Source organism: Lissotriton vulgaris, chromosome 6, assembly GCF_964263255.1.
Source record: "Lissotriton vulgaris chromosome 6, aLisVul1.2, whole genome shotgun sequence".
In the NCBI taxonomy this organism is placed as follows: Eukaryota; Metazoa; Chordata; class Amphibia; order Caudata; family Salamandridae; genus Lissotriton; species Lissotriton vulgaris.
Genome location: NC_141694.1, coordinates 1,408,387,200 through 1,408,414,755, shown reverse-complemented (window position 1 = coordinate 1,408,414,755; position 27,556 = coordinate 1,408,387,200). Strand labels below are relative to the sequence as shown.

Here is a 27,556-nt window from a genome sequence, read left to right as displayed (position 1 = left end):
ACGAGATTGTCACGTGACTCTGATTTCATTGCAGGTCATTTCCTGGAACGGGAGCTCGGTTCTAGTCGTTAACCACGCTTAGCAGAAGTACTTCCGGGTGGGCGGCTCTGCGGTATCTGCCGAGAAATGACCACGCTACGTGCTTTCAACTGTGACGACCTCTTCCGATTCAATAAGATGTGAGTCCGGGGTTCGGGTAGTTGACTATTTGAATGAGAATGAAACAAGCCAGTGGGCGCTAGATGCTTGCATACTGCTCTGCTTGCAAGGCTGCAGGACGGAGAGACTGTTACTCCCTGCGACCTCGACGTAGAGCCCCTATAAGTAAATAAACATACTACTGATTGCATCCACTGTGCAGTTAATGTATTTATTGCTGCAAGTTAAACGAATTTGAAATGTGCTTTCGTTTTGCCATTCCTTGTAGGAGTGGAATGTTTTTCAATTAAAAGTTTTGAAGTGGGGAAATGGACTGCACTACTTAGCAAGGGGGTTTACGCCATTTATACATAATGCATTGCCAGCACCTTTTTGACACCGGTGCTATAATATTACTGTGCAGTTTTAGCAGGGCTTTCTGTAATAATGTAATCGAATAGTAAAAGTGCTTCTCAGCGCAGCAGCTGTACTTTTATGGCACAGTACCAATCTTAGCAAAGCAACACTATGTTTAGCAGCTACTGGAACTTTTCAACTAGAAGCAGGTTTTGTGACAAGTCGGTTGCGCCATGCGGACATCATTGGCCATTAGTTATCAACTTTGTAAACTTGCCATCAAGCTTTCAGGAAGAGCCTCAAGACCTGCCTCTTAGGATGAGATGGAGCTGCTCGAATACCCCCTTCATCTTAACCCCTTGAGACCCTCACGTGTGAGTAGTGAGCTTCACAAATCCCTGATTGATTGATCATCGCCACTCTACAAAAGTCTCGCCTACTGACCTTTCCACCAATTTTAAATGACTTTTGGTGGAAGGAGTTGTCATTCTAGTACATTAAGTAGGTGTCTTTGGATCTTAAATGGCAATTAGTTTGCCTTCTGCCCAGGTCATTGGATAGAAATCTTGACACCTCTTGGCCTGATATAAATAAAGGCTACCTCGCAGTTCTTGTACAATTGGACTTATGTTTTGCCTTCTGCGCTACTCCTGAAGTAAATGCTTACACAAACGTAACAAACCAATTACAACCAAAAACTGAAGGAAAACAAACTTCAATACTTCCATAACCTTAATGCCATTATGGTAACAGTAAGTCACACAACTAGCTTCAACTGCCTTCTCTACACACTAATGGACCCATAAACATGATTAACAACTACACAATAAAACTGCTACACGACTAGAGCAGTAGTTAGGAAGAAAATTGTTGCACAAACACATTGAAGCCTATGTTTGTGATTGAAGCCTTTAAAACTAGTATTTCTTTCGCTTAGGCTGCTGTTTCTGTTTTGAAATCTGTTCTTATCCAAGAAGGCTCCCAATTGTTTCTCTTAGTGGTATGTTGATAACTTTATTGACTCCTACTTAATTGCCACGCTGTCGGCTCGTGACTGGCGATGTGGCATTGTGCGGTGATGAGAAGATGTAAGGCACTGTAATGGAGTGTTGGGGGAGAGACACTGGAAATGAGACCATTCAGGGGGATATGTACAACAGAAGTGGCGTAGTGAGGCGTTAGCCGTCATGGCTTAACTCCTCAGTCCGCCACTTCAGAAACTCCATATTTACAAGAATATGGTGCAGCCTTGCTTTTCCCTTTGCACTGGCGCTACACTCAGCAGTGTAGCACCAATACAGGCACCCTTGCAGCATAGAGCAAGGGTGTCTGCGTGCAGGGTAGGATTGTTTGTGTAGGAAGGTCTCCCTTCCTGCACATAAACAATCTTTAAATGCTGTTTTTTCACTTCTATGCGTGCTGCTTAATGCAGCACACATGGAAGTTACAAAATGTCATTTTTTTAAAAAGGATTGTTTATGTGCAAGAAGGGTAACCTTCCTACACATAAGCATTTCAAGACGTTTTGCTTTTTCCATGTGTGCTGCACAAGGCAGCAAACAGGGAAAAAGCAAAAATGAGGGAAAATAAAGCATTTCTCCTTGTTTTACCAAGTTAAGACCAAGTTTTCCCTGGTCTTAATTTTAACGCTGCCTCTATTTATGCTGCCCTTGTAAATAGGGGTCTACGTCAAAATCAATGGGTGTTGCGGTGGAACGCCCACCGCAACACCCTCTGCCCACCCCTTTAACACTAACCATAGTGTGAAAGGGGGCCTTATTTACAAGACAGTGTTAAGCCACGTTGTAAATAAGGCGAAGCCCCTTTTGCCACGGAAACATCGCAAAAAGTGACGATTCCGTAGCGATAGGGACTTGTACATATGCCCCCAAGTTGCACCAGCGCCTAGGACACAGTTAGCCTATAAGAAAACCTGTCTCACATTAAATGGAAAAGTAACTGCAAACGTGAGGGCCCATGGACTTGCCGATGGCAAAGTGCTGCTGAGGGGGCACACATTTCTATTCAATCAAAGAGTAACACTGGTAAAAACAGTCTCATCTAAAAACTGTAACTGATCTTTGACACTTTTGGAGGCCAATGTTAATGCCTTTAAGTTTTTGAGAAAGCGTGCTTATTCTCAATCAGGGAATTGTGAAGCGCGCTACTCACCTGTGAGGGTCTCAAGGCGCTGGGGAGGTCTTGAGTCTCTTCCTGAAGGTGTGCAGAATGGGGGAGCGTCTGTGGTTTATCAGGGGCTCGTTCCAGTCCTTTGCTGCGATGTAGGAGAAGACTCTTCCACCTGGTGTGGTTCTGCAGATTCGCTAGTTTCTCTTGGGTTCATGGAATGAGACTCTTTCTTTGAGGTATTTGGGTCCGGTGTTGTGGAGGGATTTGTAGGCATGGGTGAGTAGCTTGAAAATTACTCTCTTCTTGACAGGGAGCCAGTGGAGGTTTTGCATGTGTTTGGTGATGTGTTCATGCCATGGGAGGACGAGTCTGGACGCAGTGTTCTGGATGGTCTGGAGTGTGCTTAGTAAGGATTTGTTAATATCAGTGCAGAGGGTGTTTCCATAGTACAGTGTGCTTGTTATGAGTGTGTGGTTGACGGTCTTTCTGGATTCGGGGGGGATCAATTTGAAGATCTTGGGAAGGATGCGGAGGGTGTTGAAGCAGGTGAAGGTGTTGATCTGGAGGGTCATGGTGAGGGAGGAGTCGAGTATGATGCTGAGGTTCCGGGCGTGGTCCGTGAGGGTTTGGGGGGTGGGGGGGCGGGGGGCGTGCCGAGGGTGGTGAGCCACCAGGTGTTGTCCCAAACTCAGGGGGTGGGTCTGGGGCATGCTCACAAATGCCCCTGTTTGAGGAACCAGAAAGGCATCCGGAAACCCCACAATAAGGTGTTATGGACAAATAGCTGCTGTCTCAAAAAGGGAAACATAGAAAAACGTTAACAAACTCTGCCAACTACAAATAAGCAGCAGTTGTCAAAGGGTTTGTATTTCTGGTCTGTAGGCTTCTGGATGTAACAATAGGGGAGAAATGTTCCAGCTCTCTGTAGGATAATGCATTTTAAAGGTTATCCATAGCATTTGGGAATTTTTGCATTTTGCAGTGGCCAAAGTAACAGTTGCACACAATATTCGATTTCTTACTGTTTCTCCTTGCACCACTCATGTTTACTTTAGGACGGTGTTTTTTAAATTGCCCTTCTATGTGCTCATGTACCAGCTACTTTACACAGCTTCAATCTGAACACAAAAGAACTGAACACAAAAGAATTTACAGTGGTGAAAAATAGCAGCATAAAGATGTTACTATTGCTTAGCTGTGTCTTCTATAAATATCCCAGAATATGTAGGATATTTAGCAATTTACAAATGATTAAAGTAGTAGAGAAAGTGGCTTGTTTTACTGTGACTTTTTTTGTAATGTAATTCTTGTTTTACAGCAACTTGGACCCTTTCACAGAGACCGTATCCTTATTAATGAAGTCATCAAAAGCATTGTATTACAAACAATGCCAGATATTCCCAACCTAATATGCTTCTGTGCTGTTCTTATTCTCATCCATTTATTAAATGACCAAACTTAAAACTGTACATTTGTGTAGCTCAATTTCTGGGGATCATAGCGATTAGTAAATGGGGAAAATCGGTTAGAATCCAGACCTTCTGAATTTTTTTACTACATTTATACACTTCAAATTGAGAATTCCCAGGGTCCCCAGTGTGAAAATATGTACTTATGTCATTTTTTTTCCTCTTGATGTTTGCATTCTTTTTATGGACAGAAAAGTCAGACTATCTCCGCCTTACACAGAACCACATCTCCTTCAGAAAAGAACTTAAAACCTGGATATTTGATAAATAATGATTCCCCCTCCCCAAGCGCCTTGAGACCCTATGGGTGAGTAGTGCGCTATATAAATTCTTGAACTTGAACATGCTTCCTGGAATGAAGTTTTGTTCATCGGGCTTTCAACTGAGCATTGGTCTGTCTGGTTTTTTTTTCCGAAGGGGTTGGGGGTGATACAGAAGTTGTTCCGGTGTGATTTCTGTTAGATGGTGAATACATCCTCATTCATCGTTTTTGACTTCACCTGCTGCAGTTTTGATCTGCAATTTTACTATTAAGGTTGTTCTGTTTTGAAAATGTTTTTTAGTTGTAAAAGGCTTAAATGCTTCCAGGTACATAATGTACAAGCCAGTAGCACATCCTTCATTTTTAATATCTTTGCTTTTAGAGATTTATTTAGCTTAAACTTGGGTTTCTGGATATGTAGTGGAGATCAGTCTTACATTAAATTACTAGGCACTTTTTATTAAAAAACATAATTTTTAGAAAATGCAGCCATTTTAGGTGTGGCGTTAGCCAAGACCTTTTTGATTTTACTAAAATGTCAGCCTGCACTCTATATCTTCTGGTCTGTTATTGTCATTCACATTTTTCTGCCACCCACTACAGCATGGGGAAGTGTGTCAGCCCACTTCAGTCACTGGCTAACTTTATTGTGAGTGACGGCATTCTTCCCTTTCACAAAGAGCACATCCACAAACCAACTAGCTCCCTTAAGTGCAGGGAGATACTAATGCAACATAACATATCCCCAAAATATTTTATCTTTTAGTCATTTTTCAGGTCTCGACCTGCCAATGCGCTTGCGCATTGCTGTCGAGACATATAGAGGGCTACCAGCAAATCCTACCAAGAGGTTTTGGATTGTGGATTCTCCCCAATGCTTGTAAGGCATTCAAGCGCGAAGGTTCACTAGCGCGCTCGGCCTCACTTCTCACTCACACCCCGTGCTCGTTCCCTCCCACTCGCTTGCTCCCTCGCCCCCCCCATCCAACTTGAAAGGAAGCCGCTCGCACACCACCATTTGTGCCTTGCGTCACTTCAAAGGCTCCCCCCATCAGACTTCAAAGGAATGCCTCCCCCGCCCCCGCAATGCTAAGAGCTTGTTTGTCACTCCTATCTCTTCTCTCCCTGTCCTCTCCTCATTGTTTTTAAGCCCCCCTTTCCTGCAACCTTCTTATTCCTTGCAAGTTCTCCCGCACCCCCGACCTCTTGTGCAGCCTGTCTCACACTCCTCCGCTGCGGCCTGCACCCCCTTCACCCCTCTTCTGTTGCTGCCTGTGCCTTCTTTCTCTGTCGCCTGTTCCCCGCCCCTTTTCAGCAGCCTGCACCACTCTCTGCACTCCTGTTTCTGCAGGTTGTACCTCCGTTGTACTCTTCCTGTGCTGCCCGCGCCCTCCTTGTTTCCACAGTGGTTCTTTGCTTTCCTAATTACATGCCAGCACCTTTTAATGCATCAGCACGAGGTGTGCGCCGCACAAAAACAAAGGCCTATAAATTACTCCATTCACAGGGCTTTAAGTGGGATGAAAAAACTGGGGGGTGTCTCTCAATGTGGCGTGGTCTATATAATTAAAGGCGTGGCTTAAAACACCCAAGCTAAAACCCGTTCTTAGCATAGTGTGCTGCCCGACTTTTATTTTGCTGTTTCTGTAATTGCACCCAGAAATGTAATACAGCAAGTAATATTATACCTAATAGCCAGGACTATTGGCTTTGTCAATGGTTGTTACTACTGCCCTTGTGCCGCGATTGCTTTCCACCCTTGACATGGGCTCCCCTCCCCCAACACTCACCGCCACAACCCCAGCCTGCTACTGCAATTACATGCCCGACCCCAATGATCAGTGTGGCAGGGTAAAGCGCGCTATTGGTTTCCGTGACTTTGCTGCAGGTTAGAGTAGTCTTCATGAACAAAATATGCATTAAGTAGATGCCATTGCCATCAAATAAACCATACATTTCTCATACACAGAGCAGAATTACTGGCCCACTGGGTCATGAGGCACAGATCTTTGGAGAAGTCAGTCTATGAAGCTGACATTCGTCGTAGTGCCCTTTTGTGTGCTCCTATCTGTATACCCGTGCTCTCTCCACAGTTGTCTTGTGTGGCCACTTTATATTCTCTTCTTACTTCATTCCTTCGTCTCCTAATGCTTTACGTCAAACTCTGTTTTGTTCATGTATATTTTTTCCCAACAAGTCTTTTCACAGTTTTGCCCCGTTCGGTTAGTGAGTCCGACACTGACCAATCTTGTATTTTGTTTTGTAGTTTTTATAAAGCGCAAATGCAACCTACAGGTTTAGGATTGTTTTACATGAGCACCAGTTATATTATATAAGGACAGATTCATATTTATGTAGGGAGCTCTGACCATTCCGCCACATCCTCTCCAAATGAATTTTTTGAACCACTACTGCAATAGCGTGCTGCACACCTTCGCTTTGGTATCACCCTGCAGGTAAAAGTTGGGCGGGGTCAGATTGGGCCCTTTAGTGAATTACATACCTAAAACAGTAGACTTGTCTTCAAACAACCCGGGGCAGTTTTGAACATGTTTGAGACTGCATGCATGTATGCTTGCTGCAGCCAATGATTGTGGTAATATCAGGGGAAACAGCCTTTATAACGAAGGGTGAACAACGAGATGCCTTTACAATGAAGGCATTACGATAGTGTCTTCATGAAACTTGTTTTTAACATGCTTTCAGTTTAGGCAGTTTCGGTACTAAAATGTACTTTCAGCTGCGTACTTCTAGCAATGACCTACTTCATGATTTCGGACCAGTAATGTGAGTGAGATATCCTGTCTAAAATAAACATGCACACCCTCAGCGAATGACTGCAGCAGCAGTTGGATGGTGACGGCTGGTTTGGCTTGGTGTTGAGTGTAAAACAGTGTAAAGTAGTAGCCCTGCGCTACTTTCACCACTCTTATCCCCCTACTATCACTAGCCGCTCACAGCTCTTCCACACTAGCAGTTCCACAATACCCACAACAGCCATATCCCTCACAAACTAGCAGTCTTACACTACCAACAACACTTGCACACTCCTCATAGAGTAGCAGTCTCCCAGTAACAGCACTCTCACACATTCACACTACGTACAACACTCGCAAACCCTTCATAGACTAACAGTCTCACATGCCTCCCAAACTAACAGTCCTGCACTACCGGAAGCACTCTCACACCACTGACATCCTCTCACTCACCTCACATGCCGGAAATCAGACAGTTCCAGAAACACCGTCACACCCCTCGCAGACCAGCAGCGTAGCCAACAGGTCCGGCACAGGCACTGTATCTAAAGCGCCACCCTCAGGTCGGTATTCCTAATGCCTCGGTATGGTAAGGCGCTGACACAAACTACGCAGAATGCACATTGGCGCAGTTTGTAAAGCGCTAATATTACCCACGAGCCAGAATGAAAACCCACTCCCGTCTGAACCGTGGTCCCCAGCTTGTGGTTGCTGTGTTACTTTTCAGTTTTTGGCACCGCACGGCGGCTTGTCTTAGGTCACGGGCTGGTTTTATTTAATGCAATTTTATATAGCGCGAACATTACCTGAAGGTGTCCACCACACATACAACCAGACATATAACCACACACACAACCACACTGTCAGTGCACTTTTTTACCAGGCACAGACCCCATCAGCCGTCAGTGCACGCTTTCATCGGGCACAAACACCACCAGCTGTCAGTGCCCGCTTTCACCGGGCACAAACACCATCAGCCGTCAGTGATCGCTTTCATCAGGCACACACAGGAGAAGTGTGCCTCACTGGTTAGAGGAGGTAGACCTGGAAGCAGAGGTCAGCCCGGGGCCAGGGTTCAATTCCCGGCTCGGCGGGGAGTCCTAAAATGTCCATGGACTCGACAATTCTCGCTCTGGTGCCTACTCGACTCACGGGTTCACACTCTGCGACTCTGGGCAATAGCTTGCTTAATCTCCACAACGGCCCCTCGCGGCGGGATGCCTGACTTTCACCTTGCGGATACCCTGCCGGGGATATCTCACAGGGGAATACCAGGACGGGTTCCCTAAGCAATGCGCTTAGAAACCAGTGGTGATTTGTGCTATATAAATTCCTGTACATTTACGTTTTACATTTACATTTACACGCACCACCAGACGTCAGTGCACGTTTTCACCGGGCACACAAACACCACCAGACGTCGGGGCACGCTTTCACCAGGCACACACACACCACCAGCCGGCAGCGCACACTTCCACCAGGCACACACCACCAGACGTCGGTGCACGCTTTCACCAGGTTCACACACACCACCAGCAGTCAGTGCACACTTCCACCAGGCTCACATACACCACCAGCCGTCAGTGCACGCTTTCACCAGGCACACACACACCACTAGCCATCAGTTCACTCTTCCACTCGGCACACACACCTCCAGCCGGCAGTGCACACTTCCACCGGGCACACACCACCAGACATCAGTGCACGCTTTCACCAAGCACACACCCCTCACCAGCCGTCAGTGCACGCATTCATCACACACACCACCAGCCGTCAGTGCACGCTTTCACCAGGCTCTCACACCCCACCAGCCGTCAGTGCATGCTTCCACCAGGCACACACACACCACCAGCCGTCAGTGCACGCTTTCACCAGGCATACACACCACTAGCCATCCGTGCACGCTTCCACCAGGCACACACACCACCAGCCGACAGTGCACACTTCCACCAGGCACACACCACCAGCCGTCAGTGTACGCTTTCACCAGGCTCACACACACCACCAGCCGTCAGTGCATGCTTCCACCAGGCTCTCACACACCACCAGCGTCAGTGCACGCTTTCACCAGGCACACACACACACACCAGCCAGCAGTGCACACTTCCACCAGGCACACACACCACCAACCATCAGTGCAGAATTTCTACAGGCACTCACACCACCAGCCATCAGTGCACACATCATTTGTTAATGCATCCACAATTAACTATTGTAGTAATCACAGTATGGCGCACTTTACTTTTAAACATATTAATCTAAAGCGCAGCATACCGCCATTGCTACAAAAATAAATACAAATTATTTGGGCCTACAATTTATAGACTTTGTTTCTCTCTCGCTTTCCCCCCGACTCTGTGGTTGCGTTCTTTCTATGCCCTTTTAATATTCTGCTTGCATTATTTCCCATTTTTTTATTCATCGCCATTCCCTTCTTTTCTTTTTCCCTCTCTAACCGTGTCTCGGCTTTCTCTTTCGATGCCCTTCCACATGCTCAGCATTCTGTTCTCTCTCTCCTTTCTTTCCATAACTTCCCCTCGCATCACCCCTTCTCTACTTCTCTCAATTCACGTCTTTCACGTTCTGCTTTCTCTTCATTTCACCGTTATCGTCCATCTTTCTCTCCTCGCCTTTATCTTCATATTACTTTCCCTCACACTCATCCCATTCTTTATATTCTATTGACTCTATCTTATATTAACGTTAATCCCTACTTTCCCGTGTCTTAGCCCCTCTCATCCCTTTCACTCTTCTCTCGCCAGTTTCCCCTATTCTTTTCTTTTACCAGTCTCATCCCTTCGCTTTTGACTTTCTTTCCCTCTCTTTTGCCTTTTCCCTTTTTGTGAATTTCCCTAATCTCTTCATATCATCATTTCATGTCCTGTCTACGTTTCTCTTCATTTTATCCCTATATCATTATCCTGCACTTTTTTCCACTTTCACATTTCTCTATCACATTTGACTGAATTTAACCACTTCTTTCCTTTTCGACATCTGTCTTTTCACACTTACTCGTTCTTTTCTATTCACTTTTCCTTTAGTCTCTTTCCTATTTTGTAATTTATTCCTCTCTCTCTTCCTGTCTCCCCATCACATCTCTAACTTCGCTGTACTTTGACAGTCTCTTGCAGCACCTTTCCTCCTTGTCTCATTTTGAGACCTTTTCGCCTCGCTTCCCTTTTCAGCTCCTACTTATCCCCCTATCTCTTCCTTCTGCTCTCTGTGTTTTGTCTTCCACACTACATTCTCCGGTTACCCCTCTGTGACTCACTTCTCGTCCCTTCCTTTATATGTTCGTATTTTATCTGCCTTTCTACTTATTTCTCGTGACTTCAAATCTACCCTTCCTGTCATTTATCATTTTGTTCCGCTTTCTTTCTCTTTAGGTCTCGCTGAGATAACGCACATGCGTTCTCAGCGAGTTGTAAAAGGGCATTCAAACATGCTACCAAGCAGGCGGAATGCCTACAGTGCATAGGTGAAGGCGCATGCACATCGAACGGCAGCCTGTGAGCCTCTCTACACACTCACACTTCAAAGGAATTCTCTCACTTCAAAGGAATTCGCTTCCCCGTCCCCCTCCGCGCAATGCCAAGCGCTTGTTGTTTACACACAACACCCCAGCTGCTTTTGATCCGGAATAAACGTAAAAATCTGTAGTGTGAGCGAACAGGCCACTGATCTGTTTACACTTTGTTGCAAGCACATACTTTAAGACGTTTTCAATGTATGGTTATGTGAAGATATATTCTCGCATTTTCTTGATGAATTAAGGAAGGGTAATGAAAAAGTCATCTTAGATAAAGGACCTCCTTAACTCTCTCTACACCCCCCTCTCTCTACACCCCCCCCTCTCTCTACACCCCCTCTCTCTCTACACCCCCTCTCTCTGTACACCCCCTCTCTGTACACCCCCTCTCTGTACACCCCCTCTCTGTACACCCCCTCTCTGTACACCCCCTCTCTCTACACCCCCCTCTCTCTACACCCCCTCTCTACACCCCCCTCTGCACCCCCCCTCTCTACACCCCCTTCCCTACACCCCCCTTCCCTACACCCCCTCTCTCTCTACACCCCCTCTCTCTCTACACCCCCTCTCTCTGTACACCCCCTCTCTGTACACCCCCTCTCTGTACACCCCCTCTCTGTACACCCCCTCTCTGTACACCCCCTCTCTCTACACCCCCCTCTCTCTACACCCCCTCTCTACACCCCCCTCTGCACCCCCCCTCTCTACACCCCCTTCCCTACACCCCCCTTCCCTACACCCCCCTCTCTCTACACCCCCCTCTCTCTACACCCCCCCTCTCTCTACACCCCCCCTCTCTCTACACCCCCCTCTCTCTACACCCCCCTCTCTCTACACCCCCCTCTCTCTACACCCCCCTCTCTCTACACCCCTCTCTCTACACACCCCCCTCTCTCTCTACACACACCCCTCTCTCTCTACACACCCCCCTCCACTCTAAACCCCCCCCACTCTAAACCCCCCCTCTCTACACCCACCTCTCTACCTCTCTCTACACCTCCATCTATCGCCCTCACTCTATCTGTCTATCTATCGGTCTATCTATCGCCCTCACTCTATCTGTCTATCTATCGCCCTCACTCTATCTGTCTATCTATCTGTCTATCTATCGCCCTCACTCTATCTGTCTATCTATCTGTCTATCTATCGCCCTCACTCTATCTGTCTGTCTATCTGTCTATCTATCGCCCTCACTCTATCTGTCTATCTATCTGTCTATCTGTCACCCTCACTCTATCTGTCTATCTATCGCCCTCACTCTATCTATCTGTCTATCTGTCACCCTCACTCTATCTGTCTATCTATCGCCCTTCCTCACTCTATCGCCCTTCCTCACTCTATCTCTACACCTCCATCTATCGCCCTCACTCTATCTGTCTATCTATCTGTCTATCTGTCACCCTCACTCTATCTGTCTATCTATCGCCCTCACTCTATCTATCTGTCTATCTATCGCCCTCACTCTATCTGTCTATCTATCTGTCTATCTAGCGCCCTCACTCTATCTATCTGTCTATCTAGCGCCCTCACTCTATCTATCTGTCTATCTATCGCCCTCACTCTATCTGTCTATCTATCTGTCTATCTATCGCCCTCACTCTATCTGTCTATCTATCTGTCTATCTATCGCCCTCACTCTATCTGTCTATCTATCGCCCTCACTCTATCTGTCTATCTATCGCCCTCACTCTATCTATCGCCCTCACTCTATCTGTCTATCTGTCACCCTCCCTCACTCTATCGCCCTTCCTCACTCTATCTCTACACCTCCATCTATCGCCCTCACTCTGTCTATCTATTGCCCTCCCTCTATCTATTGCCCTCCCTCTATCTATTGCCCTCCCTCTATCTATCGCCCTCCCTCTATCTATCGCATCACCACAGCATCACTCAGCACCACCACATCACTATGCGCTACCACAGCATCACTGAACGCCACAGCATTACTCAACGCCACAGCATTACTCGTCGCCACCACAAAATCACTCAGCGCCACCACAGCATCAATCTGTGCAAATATGTTCTCTAAATGTTGCAAGCAATATTACAAATGTCACAAAAATAAGTTAATATTTTACTTCTGTTCTTGGATTTTCGTCACAATAAAATACACTGAACATAATGTTCACAAAAGTTATTTACAAAAGTTTAAGCTATTGCCATTATACATTACAATAACTTCCATTTAAGTATTGATTATTTAAAAAAATTAAAAGCCATTGTTATTTGTAATATCAATACATCCAAGTCACATATTGCAGTACAAATGCTATAGGTGTCACATTTGCGAAAGTTAAAACTATTGACATTGTCAATGACAAAGCTATTAATTTCGCTATTTTCAAAACCAACACATTAATAAAAAAATTGACATTTACAAAACCAATAGCTCAAACCTTCCTAATGCGAGACCTATTGCATTGCTAATGGTTGTTTTTAATTATAGAGAGTCCAACAGTTTTGCAAAAACCATAACAGAACAAACATTTACAAAGTCAGATGGCTGGTGGCATACAGATACTTATTGGTAATGGCAATTCCCGTTGACGGCGTTAGTCCAGTATATTTCCTACCTACGTTTTTAAATTATGGTTTTTTTTTTTGTGGGGGTATGTTGATGCGTGCCTATGCCAACTTCGTCTCTTGCTTGTGCTGAGAAAAGACCCGGCGAAACATAGAAGTGTACATACATATTGTTCTTTAGTGTGACATGATCCTTTGTAAAAGCTTTTTAGTGTTACCCATTTGGTTTGAATATTAATGCACATTTTATATGCATACTAGAACTGTTTACCTTAACCACAAATCTTGCAGTATGGCATACCCTTCTATCTGCAGTATCTGGCCCACTGGCCTGAATACTTCATTGTTGCAGAGGCACCTGGTGGTGAATTGATGGGCTACAGTAAGTACATTTCGACGTTCTGCATTTTATCCTTTATAAATCTTATAAGACTGTTTTTTTTCAATTATGACCCTTATTAGACTATATGCAGGATCATGTACATCAGCATGGTCGCTTTGTAAATTTTTACTTTTGTTGGTATGTATCAGAAGGTAAGATATGGTTTCCAAACCAAGGCTGAGCTGTCAAGTAAGTAGCTCTAGTGCTTGAATATGTTCTAAAAAATAAAGCAGTATACTGTGTTGCAAATTATCTGTTAGCGCTCATACACGCATCACATGTATGCTTAGCAGTTCATAACAGTAATCCTAATTTTGTACAGTATACAATACTTTTATTTTGAAGAAAACAGTGTTGATAGAATTACTTAGTTCAGCCATAGGATGCCATGCATTCATTTTCTCATTGAAATTGTCAGCTTTTGTCCTTTGGAGGTCTTTGGCCAGCGGCGTTGTTTATGATTCGAGAGGTCTAAGATTGTGGCAAGCTTGTCTGAATTTGTTTTTTAAATTTGTTTCTATTGTCCTAAACTAACAGGATCAAAAACAGTGTCTGCATCAACATTGGGCGTGGAGTTTTCCATAACAAAAGTTGTGTTCTCAATGTCTTTCTCCTTTTGTAGCTTCACCGTTAAAGGCAAAAACATTTGCGTCTTTAAGCAGCAACGTATATACATGAGATTTTACGGCAGGTGCAGACTTGAGTTCTTGAAATCTGCAGTATGGTTTGCTGAAAAATGTTGTGGTGAATCAATGAAAGTAAAGTTTCAAGGCCAGATGTATCAATTGTTGTCCCGTTCGCAAACGGGCCGATTCTGTATCATCCCAAAAGGCCCTCGCAATATAGGGAATTGCAAACTTTTCGATTCCCTATTTTACGAATGCATTTAAGGAATGTCAAATTGCGATTCCTTAAATGCAATGCAGGAAGCTCCCAAGTTGTGCGATTTTGGCCTAAGAAATCGCAAATTACCTCCAACTTCAAGTTGTAATGTGCGATTTCTTTGAAAAATGCACCTTTTTGCATGTTTCAAAGTGCCCTGTGGCGCACATACATGCCCTTAGGGCATGTAGGTGTGCCACATGTGCACGCATACATATTTCAGGGGTGCAATAGGGTGTCTTTTTGACACCTGTGCATTGTGAGTACCTAATGAGTACTCGCAAATTGCAAATATCTCCCCATTCATTCTTATGGGCCTCTAGGCCCATAGGAATGAATGGTAAGGTATTCCTTGATTGCGAATCGTAATTTGCGATTCGCAATTAATGAATATAAGGGAATCGTAATTATTATTGGGATTCCTACATACATGCCATTTTGCGAGTCCTTAATAGCGATTCGCTAAAAATCGCTATTAAGGACTCTCAAAATTCTTTATTGATACATCTGGCCCCAAGTCTTCTCTTGTTAAGAAGAAATCACCCTTTGTCATATTTTTTTAACCCGAAATAATACTGTAAAATATATTGAATGCAAGCGTGATAAAAGATGTGAATAGCAGGATTTCTTATCATTTTCTATCAGTTAAACCAGCATAAAAATCTTTTCATTTATTTCTTAATTCGCCTTCAGTCTTCTGGCGAGACAGAAAAACATTCATTAATAGGAACCCTGTTCCCACCACAACTGCTATCTGACTTGCCCCCTCACTCTCCAGAAATATGATTTGTGATGCAAATCAATGCAACCTGGGATCACAGAGCACTCAACTTAATTTGTAATACTGAAATCTTAAAAAAAAACATTTTTACGTGAGAAGAGATTTTTTTACTAGGGCTCTGATGCCGAGAGTGATGGTTTTGCATTCTGTAAGCAGAATTAGATGTTCAAAGGTTTGTAGGATTCATTAAAATAGCCTTTTTCTGATGGGTTTTCTGATTGCAGAAGTCTGATCCAGAAATGATAAAAATACACTCTGGTCCTCACAACCCGACTATTAAGAAACATGGGTACTGATTATTTTATTTGGTCCAATGCGTAGAAGTGTCTCCTACCTTTTTGTTGGCATACTTTTTAGGTCTCGCCTGTCGATGCGCATGCGCATCGAGCAAGCAAGACTATGGGGGCTTATCCACTCTTTATCCAACTTGCAAGGAATCGTGGCGATTCCTTGCAGTGCCCGTGACTTTTAAGCTCAATGCGCATGCGCATTGAGCTTAAAAGCGCGTGCACATGCCCCCAGCCGCCTGCCTTGCCTACTCTCCCGCCCCCTCACTTCTTGATTGCACGGCCGCTAGGCCGTGCCTCCCCTACTCTCCTCCCCTCGCCGTCTGTTCCCGCACTCCTCCCACACCCCCGCTCCGCCCCCTCCCCTGCCTGCCAGCCGCCTGCCTTGCCTACTCTCCCGCCCCCTCACTTCTTGATTGCACGGCCGCTAGGCCGTGCCTCCCCTACTCTCCTCCTCCTACTCTCCTCCCCTCGCCGTCTGTTCCCGCACTCCTCCCACACCCCCGCTCCGCCCCCTCCCCTGCCTGCCATGTCGCGTCGCATTTTTTTTCAGTGTAACTGCGATCTGTGTGTTCTTTCTGCCACGTCTCCTTGATTCACATTCTGCAATATTGGTGGTCTTCGAGGACTGTGCGGTCTCTGCAGCATTTTGACTCTTTGATTTGGGTTTCCTGATAGACTTGTAGTCCCAGATGCCATCTTCTTCTAAAAGACCCTCTTCTGACATCTCACAAAGAAACTGAGAAACCAGCACAGATGCCCTAGTAAAATCGCGCACTTTTTCTTTCTTTTCGAACAACGTCTACGAACTGTGTAGTATTTTGCTGCATTAACAATTCATACAGTTTAAATTTTGCCCAGGTGCTCAGAAATTGATGGAAAGCAGCCATTCGTTTTTTTCAAATACAGGAAATTAATTTTAGGGAGGAAATTAACGAGACCGTAGCAAAAGGCTGTGACAAAAATGTTTTACTTTTTGAATATAGAGTATTTTGCCATAAATGTTACAGTTAAAGTCCGTTATAAACTCCACTTCAGGGGCAACATCAGCGAACCCTACTTCCTCCGTGCATACGGCCGGTCCGTACTGAATAAAGAGAAGGACTGTCGGGGGGGGGGGGGTGTAAGGCGCGCAGGCGCAATCCTAGTCTCCATTCCTGATCCAAAATGGCGGCCGCTGTCACTTCTCATTCGCTGCTTTACCGCCAGGCTGATTTGGAAGCCGCTCTTCTCGAAGTTACAGCTTCGGCAGATCGAAACGTCCTAGTCCTGCAGTACGTAAGAGAGGCGGACAGCCCCCCCCCCCCCCTTAGAACACACGCACCCTCACTAACCCTCACACACACACCCTCACACACCCTCACACTCACACACCCTCACCCACCACCACCCTCACTCACACACCTTCACACCCTCACTCACCCTCACCCTCACTCGCCCACACTCACCCTCACTCACCCTCAACGCCTCACCCTCGCTCACCCTCAACCCCTCACCCTCACCCTCAACCCCTCACTCACCCTCACTCTCACTCACTCTCACTCACCCTCAACCCCTCACCCTCAACCCCTCACCCTCAACCCCTCACCCTCAACCCCTCACCCTCACCCTCACTCACCCTCACCCTCACTCACCCTCACTCACCCTCACCCTCACTCACCCTCACCCACCCTCAACACCTCATCCTCACTCACCCTCACCCTCACTCACCCTCAACCCCTCACCCTCACTCACCCTCAACCCCTCACCCTCACTCACCCTCACTCACCCTCACCCTCACTCACCCTCAACCCCTCACCCTCAATCCCTCACCCTCACTCACCCTCAACCCCTCACCCTCACTCACCCTCACTCACCCTCACTCACCCTCACTCACCCTCACTCACCCTCACTCACCCTCACTCACCCTCACTCACCCTCACTCACCCTCACTCACCCTCACTCACCCTCACTCACCCTCACTCACCCTCACTCACTCACCCTCACTCACCCTCACTCACCCTCACTCACCCTCACTCACCCTCACTCACCCTCACCCTCACTCACCCTCACCCTCACTCACCCTCACCCTCACTCACCCTCACTCACCCTCAACCCCTCACTCACCCTCAACCCCTCACTCACCCTCACCCTCACTCACCCTCACCCTCACTCAGCGCAACCACAGCATCTTCACTAAATATATTTATTAAACTTTAAGTTATTGGCAATATAAAATAAAATCCATTTTATTTACGTATTAATTATTAATTTTTTTTTAAAGCCATTGATTTTTTTTATATCAATACATATAAGTCACATATAAGTCCCGTTAATACAAAACATGTTGCTTTACAAATTATAACTATTGGCTTTGTAAAGAAGAAAGCTATTAATTTAGCTATTTAGAAAAAACAACACATAAATAAAAAACAAAAAAATAAATAACACCTATAGCTCAAACTTTACTACTGCGAGACCTATTGCATTTCCAATGCTTGTTCAGTTTGGAGTGAAGATCATTTCCCAAGCAGAGTAGTAATCGACCCAGCCAGCCTCCTAGTAGCTGTTCAACAAATCCTCACTGATTGATTGTTCCTAGCCTTAGGACACCGTGTATGAGGCAATCCAACAATTGGTTCTGCTCCTTCTGGCTTGACACTTCTGCTATCAACAAACCACTGTTTTGATTTACCAGCATACCACTTACTCAGTCCCTGCAGTAAAGTTCCAGTATATAATAAATGCGTGCATGAAGTCTAAGTAACCTATTGCGCCAGCAGATTATAAACTATATATCTGGCTCCAAAACTCATCAACATAGCCTTATGCCTATTCACATTGAAATGAAGGAGCTGTTAATGTTTTTGATTTCATAGATTAACTTTGATAGCTACATGTTTGTCCTGCTTTGTCTCCATGTGAATTCCAACCAGCTAAAATAAAATTCTCCCTAGGTAATATTTTTCATATATTAAAATTAATTCCAATAGATATTTCTAGTGTTGTTTAAGTGTTTGAATCTCTATTGTGATAAATGTATCTAGTCATTTGGAGTTTCTTAAATTTTTTGGTTCTTAAATGGTGGGTGTAAGTATTTGTTGTTCTTTTGTAGTGTTAAGTTTCAATTGCTACATTTAGAATGTGTATATGATTTGCAGTCATGGGTAAAGCCGAAGGCTCAGTGTCCCGAGAGGAATGGCATGGCCATGTCACCGCTCTCTCTGTTGCTCCTGAATTCCGAAGGCTGGGGTTAGCAGCTAAGTTGATGGAGCTATTGGAAGAAATTTCAGAAAGGTGAGCTGCACTTTTGATACATTTTCCGGCTCGAGTGGGTGAGGAAAGCAAAGCACTTACATTTTGTGGAATTTTAGGCGGGAATTACTTTGGTTTCATATTCAATTTTGCCATAGAAAACTTCAAAATAGTGGCATATAAATGTGTCTTCCAGCTTATATTTTTTCGCTTCTCTGAGTTTAGTGTTTCTGTACAACTTATAGTTGTTGGAATACACCTATGTATAAATTAAGGAGGGTTGCGTTGCGCCATGCATGGCCACATCACAGCTCATGAGTCTTATCCACACAAGGTCTTACCTACAATAGATTTAAATCACGGGCACTGGCCTCCACCAGATCAAATGACTAGCTTAAGCACTTACTGCACATACTTGGCTCCAACTAAACCATCCATGACAAATGGGTAATCGAACTCAGCAGGGAACACCATGATGCTGAATGGGATCACTCCTTAGCTCTCGCCACCACTGTATCCAGAAATTTAAAGTTAAAACTCATCAGATTTTACGTTCTGCACCAAGCATATTTAACTCCAGTAAAGATCAATTCGTACTTCCCAAAGGCGAATGCCTCGTGCGCGAGGTGCACATGTAAAATCGCAGCTTTTGCGACACACCTTTTAAGAATGCACATCACTGACTCATGTCTGGAAAACCTCAATGGCACAACTGACTCAACTGTTTAACCTTCCCATTTTGCATAACTTGGAGGTATGCACACTGGAACTATTCACGCGACCTACCTGACACAAAGCTTTGGCTTGTTTTCTACATTTAGCTCTGTTGCTAGCCATGCATTGCATCGCCAGTCGCTCGGTTGTCTTGTGGGCTGGATTTGAAATCACAGCCCTCAATGTGATGGGATTGATTATGTCCCGGCTGGATTACTGCAACAGCTTGCTGCTCAATGCCCAACAGGCGCTGCTTAATAATCTACAAATCCTGCAAAGTGCAGCAGCCCGCCTGATCACGGGTACACCTAAATTTGCCTCTGTTGCCCAGGATCTAGTAAAACTACACTGGCTACCAGTACGCAAAAGAATAGCATTCAAAGCTCTCTGTGTAGTTTTTAAGGCGCTCAAAGGAGTGGGCCCTCACTGCATGACCCAGCTCTTTCAGTGGTACAAACCAGCGAGATCACTTAGATCAGCCGATCAGGGGCTGATTGTGGTTCCAAAAGTTAAAAAAGCTCGATGGGGGGGGAGAAGTTTTTCCCTGGGAGAAGCTAAGGCCTGGAACGCTTTGCCAGTGGTCCTCAGACAGGCACCGGATTTGATGTCCTTTCGGAGGGCCCTGAAAACTTGGCTTTTTAGACAAGAAGTTTCAGGTCTTGTTTTGGGAGTGGTCAATCAGCACCAGGACACCGGCTGGTAACAGTGCGCTTTAGAAATGTAAAAAATAAAATAAATAAATATGTGAGGAAGCTAGAGTACTCTCCAGGTGCCTACTGTCACCAGACTGGGATGCACTACTCGCCCCAATAAAGGCCCTCTCCAAGGACACCATACCTCTTTAGGATGCACTTACCTATGCCCTGACACCGGCCCTGCTCCTCTTGTCTCCTGCGCCTAGATTCTACAGTAACATATTGTCTGTCTACTATCGCAGGCCTCTAACTCTGCCATCTCCTGGTGCAGTCAATCCCAGTGACCCTGCGTCACAGATTTATAGTATTGAATACACCCATATCAACCCTGATGCCCATCATTAATACCTCTGCGTCTCTCGCGCCGGCCCTGCCTCTGCCATCGTTCTTTTTTCCCACTATATATTTTGCACTGTTTATTAGGTATATTTTTTTTTTCTTCCATTGTATTGCTAAACTTTGTTTGCCTACACACAGTTGAAGTGTTTCATGCCCTGACTACTAGCCTAATCACTCATACTGTGCATGTGCTGTTGCCCATATGATTCTGTACAACGCTCGTCAATACAATTTTACACTATACATAATAAAAGATTCCCAAAAAAATAACGGAGGTTGCGTTTTTCCAATATTTATACTATGAAACACATAAGCAAGCTCCTCTGTATCTGCTTGTTTCACTCTTTGAATCAGAAATTTCTAAACTACACTTGATTCTGCCAATCGGTATACCACGACCTTCTATAGCACTCGTTCCTGAGCAAACACCTACTTTGCACATATAAACAGCTTATAGTTCAAAACACATGATTGTTCAAATGTTGATGGATAAGCCAATGTTTGCAGTTCTTTCACGATCTTTGCCTGACAATTCGTGTTTCGAGTGTATTGGGCCAGTATGGGCAATGTGTAGTTATGTCTCTGGGTGTTTACAGTTGCAAAAACGCCCTCCCAAAAATATGAAGCTTAAACAGTCACTAAAGTTCTTACAGTCGTAATAACCTTTAGTCCTATTTTTCTGTGCATTTTTCTTCATCGTACAGGAAGGGTGGTTTCTTTGTGGATCTCTTTGTGAGAGTGTCGAATCAGGTAGCAGTAAACATGTATAAACAGCTTGGCTACAGTGTATACAGAACTGTGATCGAATATTACTCGGCTAGCAACGGGGAGCCAGATGAAGACGCTTATGGTGAGTATGCTATCACCTTGACAAAGATTTGCTTCCAGGTTGAGCACTGGCACGTATCAGTAACAGGCATTTCACATGTACTCCCTCCTAAGATACCTTCATTACCACCTCGTCCTTTTTCCTTGTCCTAGTCCTTGCTGAGGTATGTCTATACTGCATCCTAAAGATATGTTTTCATTTTTTCTTCTTTTGGTTCCCTATAAAATGGACCCTAGCCTTTAGGGACTTTTGTTTTATTGTTTTCCTTTAGAGACTAGCTTCCTACTACTGCATCATTGTCTGTACACAAGGCTTTTTGGCTCTTATGTGGGAGAGGCATAGGGGCTTAGCCTCTGATTTGACGGAAGGCGTAACCTGAAGCCCCGTTCTACTTTTGAGTCAGTGGGGAAGAACAATGGTGCCCTTGGAGATAAGGTGGATGTCTTCATCTGGACATCCGTCAAACAATAGGGACTCTGCTTAGTCCTGTTATTGGCGGCCTTTGGCCAATAACCATGCTTACCTATTTTATTTAATGGTTTAAAGTTGTGCCATCCCGTCTTCATAGTTTTTGGAGTTCTGCATTGAAAGTACCATTTAAATAACTTTCACAAAAACTAGCAGTGGGTTGCTGAACAGGGAGAGACGTTTGCTCTTTGTCTCTTTTGCTCTCTTGTCTCAATCAATCAATCATGATCTTTATTCGGATATGTGTTATCCATAAAAGTACATACATTTCACATAATCCATCGTTAATAAAAGATTGTGACTAAACATGGATTATATTATAGGCTTATCGCTTAGGTATTTCTCATTGTCAGTTACATAATCCTTCACCAAGTTTAGATCTACAGCTAATCAATAAAATATTACATGGGTATCACACATAACCAATTACAGTTTCAATGCTAAAGTGCAGGGTGCGATGTGCAAATATGCAGGGGGCAAGCAAATTAGCAAATCACATGAACAATTGCAGCTTTGATACTAAAGTGCCATGGTGCAGTGTACAAATATGCAGGGAACAAACCAAGTAAGTCACACAGCCAGTTCCAACTTCATTACTAAAGTGCCAGAGTGCAATGTGCAAATTGATGATCACGGAGCCAATTGCAACTTCAATGCTAAAGTGCGATGTGCAAATATGTATGAAGTAGGCAAGTTAATAAATAACATTAAAATTACAAATAGCAGCATTGTAAAAAAGTCCCAATGTACAAAAAACAGGGGGGGAAAATTGTGCGCCCTCATATTGTTACAATTCCCCTATTTGAGAATACGATTCAGAGGTATATGTAAAAATGCGACCTAGTCCAACATTCAAGGATTCATGGAAAAGCGTGAACGGATAGCCATTTTCAGAAAGGTGCATACTCTGTATATTAAATCAACATTTTTAACCTGCAGGATTATTTTATAGGCAACCTTAAAATCCGTTATCCCCTTTGACCTTAAAAAACGGTATCAATAACTGCAAACTATGTATTTGATAAAAGGTGCAGAAAAACAAGAAATTCAGCATGGACTGTTTTCCTATATTGCCACATGGGCAAGCCTATCGTCGATATTAGGTTGATATCCTAAGGGGAAACACAACAAATATTTTATTGTACCCGATCTAAGGCGGAAAAAAAGGCTTCGCTCCCAGCGAGTAATATCTTTTAACAGATAGCTGGCAGGTAGACAGGATGGGGGTCCTCCTTTTTAGGTTTTGCCTGGCGAAAGCTGCGCTTTCTGCGCAGCTTTTTCGCGCAGGCGAAAACCTGATGAGAACTGTAGTGTGGCTTTGTTCGGCCCTCGTCATTGATTGGCTGGCTCCGTAAACGGAGCCTTGCCATTGGACGAGGGGCCTGTCCGTCAATGCCGGACCAGACACGGGGGCGTTCCTGACATTCTTTGGCTTTTGCCGACGTCACGCGACGCCGGGAACGCCCCCGAGTCTGGTCCGGCATTGCCGGCACTTCTGCGTCTCTCCTGCCCCGTGACTGGCCGGCCGGCCAATCCTAGCGCGGCCGGCCGGAAGTGCCCGCCCCCCGCAACAAGAAGGAAGACGGCAAGCAGTATGGCGGCGCCCGCGGGGCTCCCGTGGCCTGGAGGGAACCCCGGGAGATGCGGAGGACGTTGCCGGTCTCCCATGCCGAAGAGGGAGACCGGAGAAGTGCCGCCGTCGCAAGGTGCAGGTGAGTCGATTTGTGCTCCCGTCCCCGTTCCCGCCCCTTCTCCCGCCCAGCCACGCAGAGCACCGGCCGCCCGCTCTCTGTCCCCACCGCAGGCCCGGAAGGCGCCTGCCGCCCGCTCGCAGTCTCCCCCGGCGCGGAAGGCTCCCGCCGCCCGCTCCCAGTCTCCCCCTCAGGCCCGGAAGCCCCCTGCCGCCCGCTCCCCGTCACCCCCGCCGCCGAAGAAGGCCCCTGCCACCCCTCAGCCTGCCAAGAGCGCTTCACTGCTGGACCTGGGCTCCCGTCCCCGTTCCCGCCCCTTCTCCCGCCCAGCCACGCAGAGCACCGGCCGGCCGCTCTCTGTCCCCACCGCAGGCCCGGAAGGCGCCTGCCGCCCGCTCGCAGTCTCCCCCGGCGCGGAAGGCTCCCGCCGCCCGCTCCCAGTCTCCCCCTCAGGCCCGGAAGCCCCCTGCCGCCCGCTCCCCGTCACCCCCGCCGCCGAAGAAGGCCCCTGCCACCCCTCAGCCTGCCAAGAGCGCTTCACTGCTGGACCTGGGCACGCAACCTTGATCTACGAGTGTCAGCCATTTCAGTTTATTCTTAGTCAATAAACATTTCTGCTTTTCACTATTTAGAAACATAGATAATATCTATTCTAAATACATTCTCAATTTCTGATGAATTAAATCAACTGGATTTTAGTGAATGTACGATGTATAGATCTAGGACACATTTTTATGTATGGCGCTCTAGTGCCCTCTGTGGCATGGAGCCTTATTTCTGGAAGATATTATATGAACTACATCTTGAACAGAGTAGGCAAAGTACAAACAGGCTTTACAAACCCGGCTAAGGATACAGGGAATGACTGGATGCAGTCTCATGTTATTCTTTGCAATTACCTGGTTACGACAAGGACGTGGCTAACGAGACAAGGAATCTGTCAGCCTAGGAAATTAAAATAGTATATATACTGTTTGCAGCTCCTAGGTCATTCTGCCAGCGGGAACAGCAGTGGTGAGATGTGTCACCTTGGAGACGATGCACAGAAAAGAAAGCCGTTTGACAAAGGCAATTGAATTGGCTTGTGTATACTGCACATGCCCAGGCATACAATATGGACGTATGAGAACGCACAACTTAAAAGACCCATGCTCACAAGTACCAGCATGCAGTAATACACACAGACCACCAAATATAGGCATTTGTGCACAGATGACAACAGTCATGCATAACCCAACACTAGAGGGGACAAATGGTGATGTGCACCAGCGGAGCAAAGGCTAAAACCAAGCAGGGGCACATGGTGATCTGTTTGCCTGAGAGCACTAGTGATGAACCTCAGGAGAGTATTGGGTGATGAGCGCCAGAGGAGGGCAGAATGATGCGCAGTTCAGGGGAACAGGTCTCTGTGCATTTAGAGGCATCATTGTGAGGATTCAGGCTGATATGAAGCAAGAAGCACATGGAGATGCACAAAGGGGGCACCCGGCAATGAACAGAATGCGAGCGCCCTGCATTGCTAGATAAGTCTCACGTTGTCCCATGTGAAGTGTGAGCAACTCATCCCGACTAAGGGGGGGGGGGGGGGTTTGGAAGGAAGCATGTCCCATGTGAAGTGTGAGCAACTCATCCCGACTAAGGGGGGGGGGGGGTTTGGAAGGAAGCATGCACTCGTGCCCTTTTTTGCTGTTAGTGAATTAAGAGTAAAAATCAAACATTTATACCAGGAGAAACATTACTATTTTATTTCACAAATGGTTGAAGCTGCTTGCATATCCCGAGTCAGGCGGGTGTCTACCAATTTCTAACCCCCCCAAAAAATACGTTATTTTGACTGTGTGTGTGTGTGTGTGGGGGGGCTCTGTGTGGGTGTGTGTGGGGGGCTTTGTGTGGCTGTGTGTGGGGGGGCTCTGTGTGGGTGTGTGTGTGGGGGGGGGGTTTGTGTGTGTTGGGGGGGCTCTCTGTGGGTGTTGGTGTGTGTCATTTGCGAGAGATAAAGCTAGTGGCATTGTAAATGACAATGCCATTTATTTATGTTAAAAAAAAAACATAAATAAAAATAATGTCAAGAGCAATGCCAATCGCTCTAACTTTAACAAAGGCAAAACCATTGCATTGTAAATGCTTGTTCTGCCATTGTTATGTATTGTCTCACGGATTCTTTAGTAGACTCCTGTCTTATGTCCCATGTCCCCGTAATGTTTGTATAATATTTTGCAAATAGACTTTCCATCAATACTATCTAATTGACCGGGATTATAAAAAATGTGGCTACGGTTAACAGCTGTCGGATTTGCCCGTACTTACGCAATCCACGGTATATCACCCCCGTCACTCTTGTCTCTTTAGCTGTGTCTCTTGATCAACTACTTTGCATTAATTTGGTGCCATGAAAAATCAGAATAAAAAAATATTGTGAATTACACCCAAAATGTCAAGGGAAAATTGTAGCATATTCCAAAGAGAATACTCATAGTTATTGTCTGAAGAAGTTTTTGGGTCATGTTTTGCTTTGGCTCTTTTCCACCAGCTCCAGTTAATCTATTCCTTCCCCATGGATAATATAGCTTAACAATTTGCAAATGTACGTATGTCCAGTTCTTTGAGGCTGTTATTCTCAGGCATATCCATGAGTTAGTGATCACCTCCTAAAAAAAAGATCTGGTTTCCCTCTTCATGATTGAACAGACCTGAAAGATCATTGGCGCGTGTGAGGACCCGCTTGCAATCATTTTGCGACTTTGTATCTGTGCCTAATTCCTCCTTTGTGGGAGAGAATGCTTCACAGGCAGTACAAGGTGTTTTCCCATTTGCCTTATGAGAGCTTTGCCTCTTTAAAAAGCTTGGTAACCTCTTGTTCACAGCCCCAGCCACAACTCTAGTGAGACGAACCTCTTTCTGCACAAGCATATAACAAGATAATTGGTACTTGTCATTTGCTTATGATTAAAGTCAAGGAAGTGCACATTGCAAGTATCCTCAATTTAAAATTTCGAGTTATACTCAGTAGAACTAATGGCCTGTGGTAAAACTCAACCTTAGCAGATGAGAGACCCTTTCTTGTGTTGTAGCTCTTTGCAAGTTTTAAAAAAAACACCAAAAGGAAAAAGCCAAAAATCACAAATTTCTGCCTTGGCTATTTTCCCTTGAAACGTTGGCCAGCATCCACTGATGACAGAAAAGTGTAAAGTATACTGGGTAAGCTGTTGAAGTTAGACGTTTGTGAGGAACAGATGGTGCTTTACCAGATCTTACAGATCGATAAGCCATTTAAGCAGTTTTTGGTCCATCTACAAGTTGATGCTGGATGGTTCTTATAGAATCCTTTCGAGCCTCTGCAGACAGAAAAACGATAAGATATAATGTTTGCTATGGTAGCACAAATTGTACTTTGGCACATGTTTTCTTTAATGTGAGCAACCTCTTGTTGCCTGATCACATGGCTGATACAAGTGCAGCCTCTGAAGTCCGGTTAACAAGTTTTTTTCTTCCTTTCGACAGATATGAGGAAAGCACTTTCGAGAGATACAGAGAAGAAATCAATTGTGCCCTTACCCCATCCTGTGAGACCTGAAGATATTGAATAACCCTAATATGTGGTTCTTGGGCAAGCGGACACCACCATAATAAATTGTTCTCTAAAATGTATGTAAAGAAAACCATATGTATATAATACATTTAGATAGTCCATTGAATTCAACGGATGCATGTCCGATAGGCCCATGAAGATTCCCATTTGAAATGGAATCCTTCACTGTTTGATTACTGGCTCATTTTACATTCTCTCTTATATCGAACGTCATTATTTTTATATGTGTGCTAGATTCAGTTTTTTGAAATTCATAATGATGGTGTCTCCGAAAACAAACACTGAAGAGATTCATTTAAGGAAAAGGAGCTGGAATTACCATTCTCGAGTGTCCAAGAACCACAGATGTATGATATTTGCTCTTGTTTCTGTTCATGATGCTTTGAAAGGCGGATGTGAAGGAATTAAATGTTTAATAAATGCACTATGTGAATATTTATGTCCTAAGCCGTTAAATAAAGAAATAGATACTGGTTTTGTTGAGTGGTCAACCCCCAAACC

The 27,556-nt window shown here is 45.1% G+C and overlaps 1 protein-coding gene across 1 annotated transcript; it reads left to right on the top strand.

Annotated features, from left to right (window-relative positions):
- On the top strand, positions 1–27,530 carry NAA20 (N-alpha-acetyltransferase 20, NatB catalytic subunit). Its single transcript, XM_086927521.1, has 6 exons — positions 1–179; positions 3,944–3,968; positions 13,456–13,546; positions 18,637–18,772; positions 21,183–21,328; positions 26,968–27,530. Exons 1-6 carry the CDS (start codon positions 127–129, stop codon positions 27,051–27,053), a joined length of 537 nt encoding a protein of 178 aa, XP_086783647.1. The 5' UTR covers positions 1–126; the 3' UTR covers positions 27,054–27,530.
- The last annotated feature ends 26 nt before the right edge of the window (positions 27,531–27,556 follow it).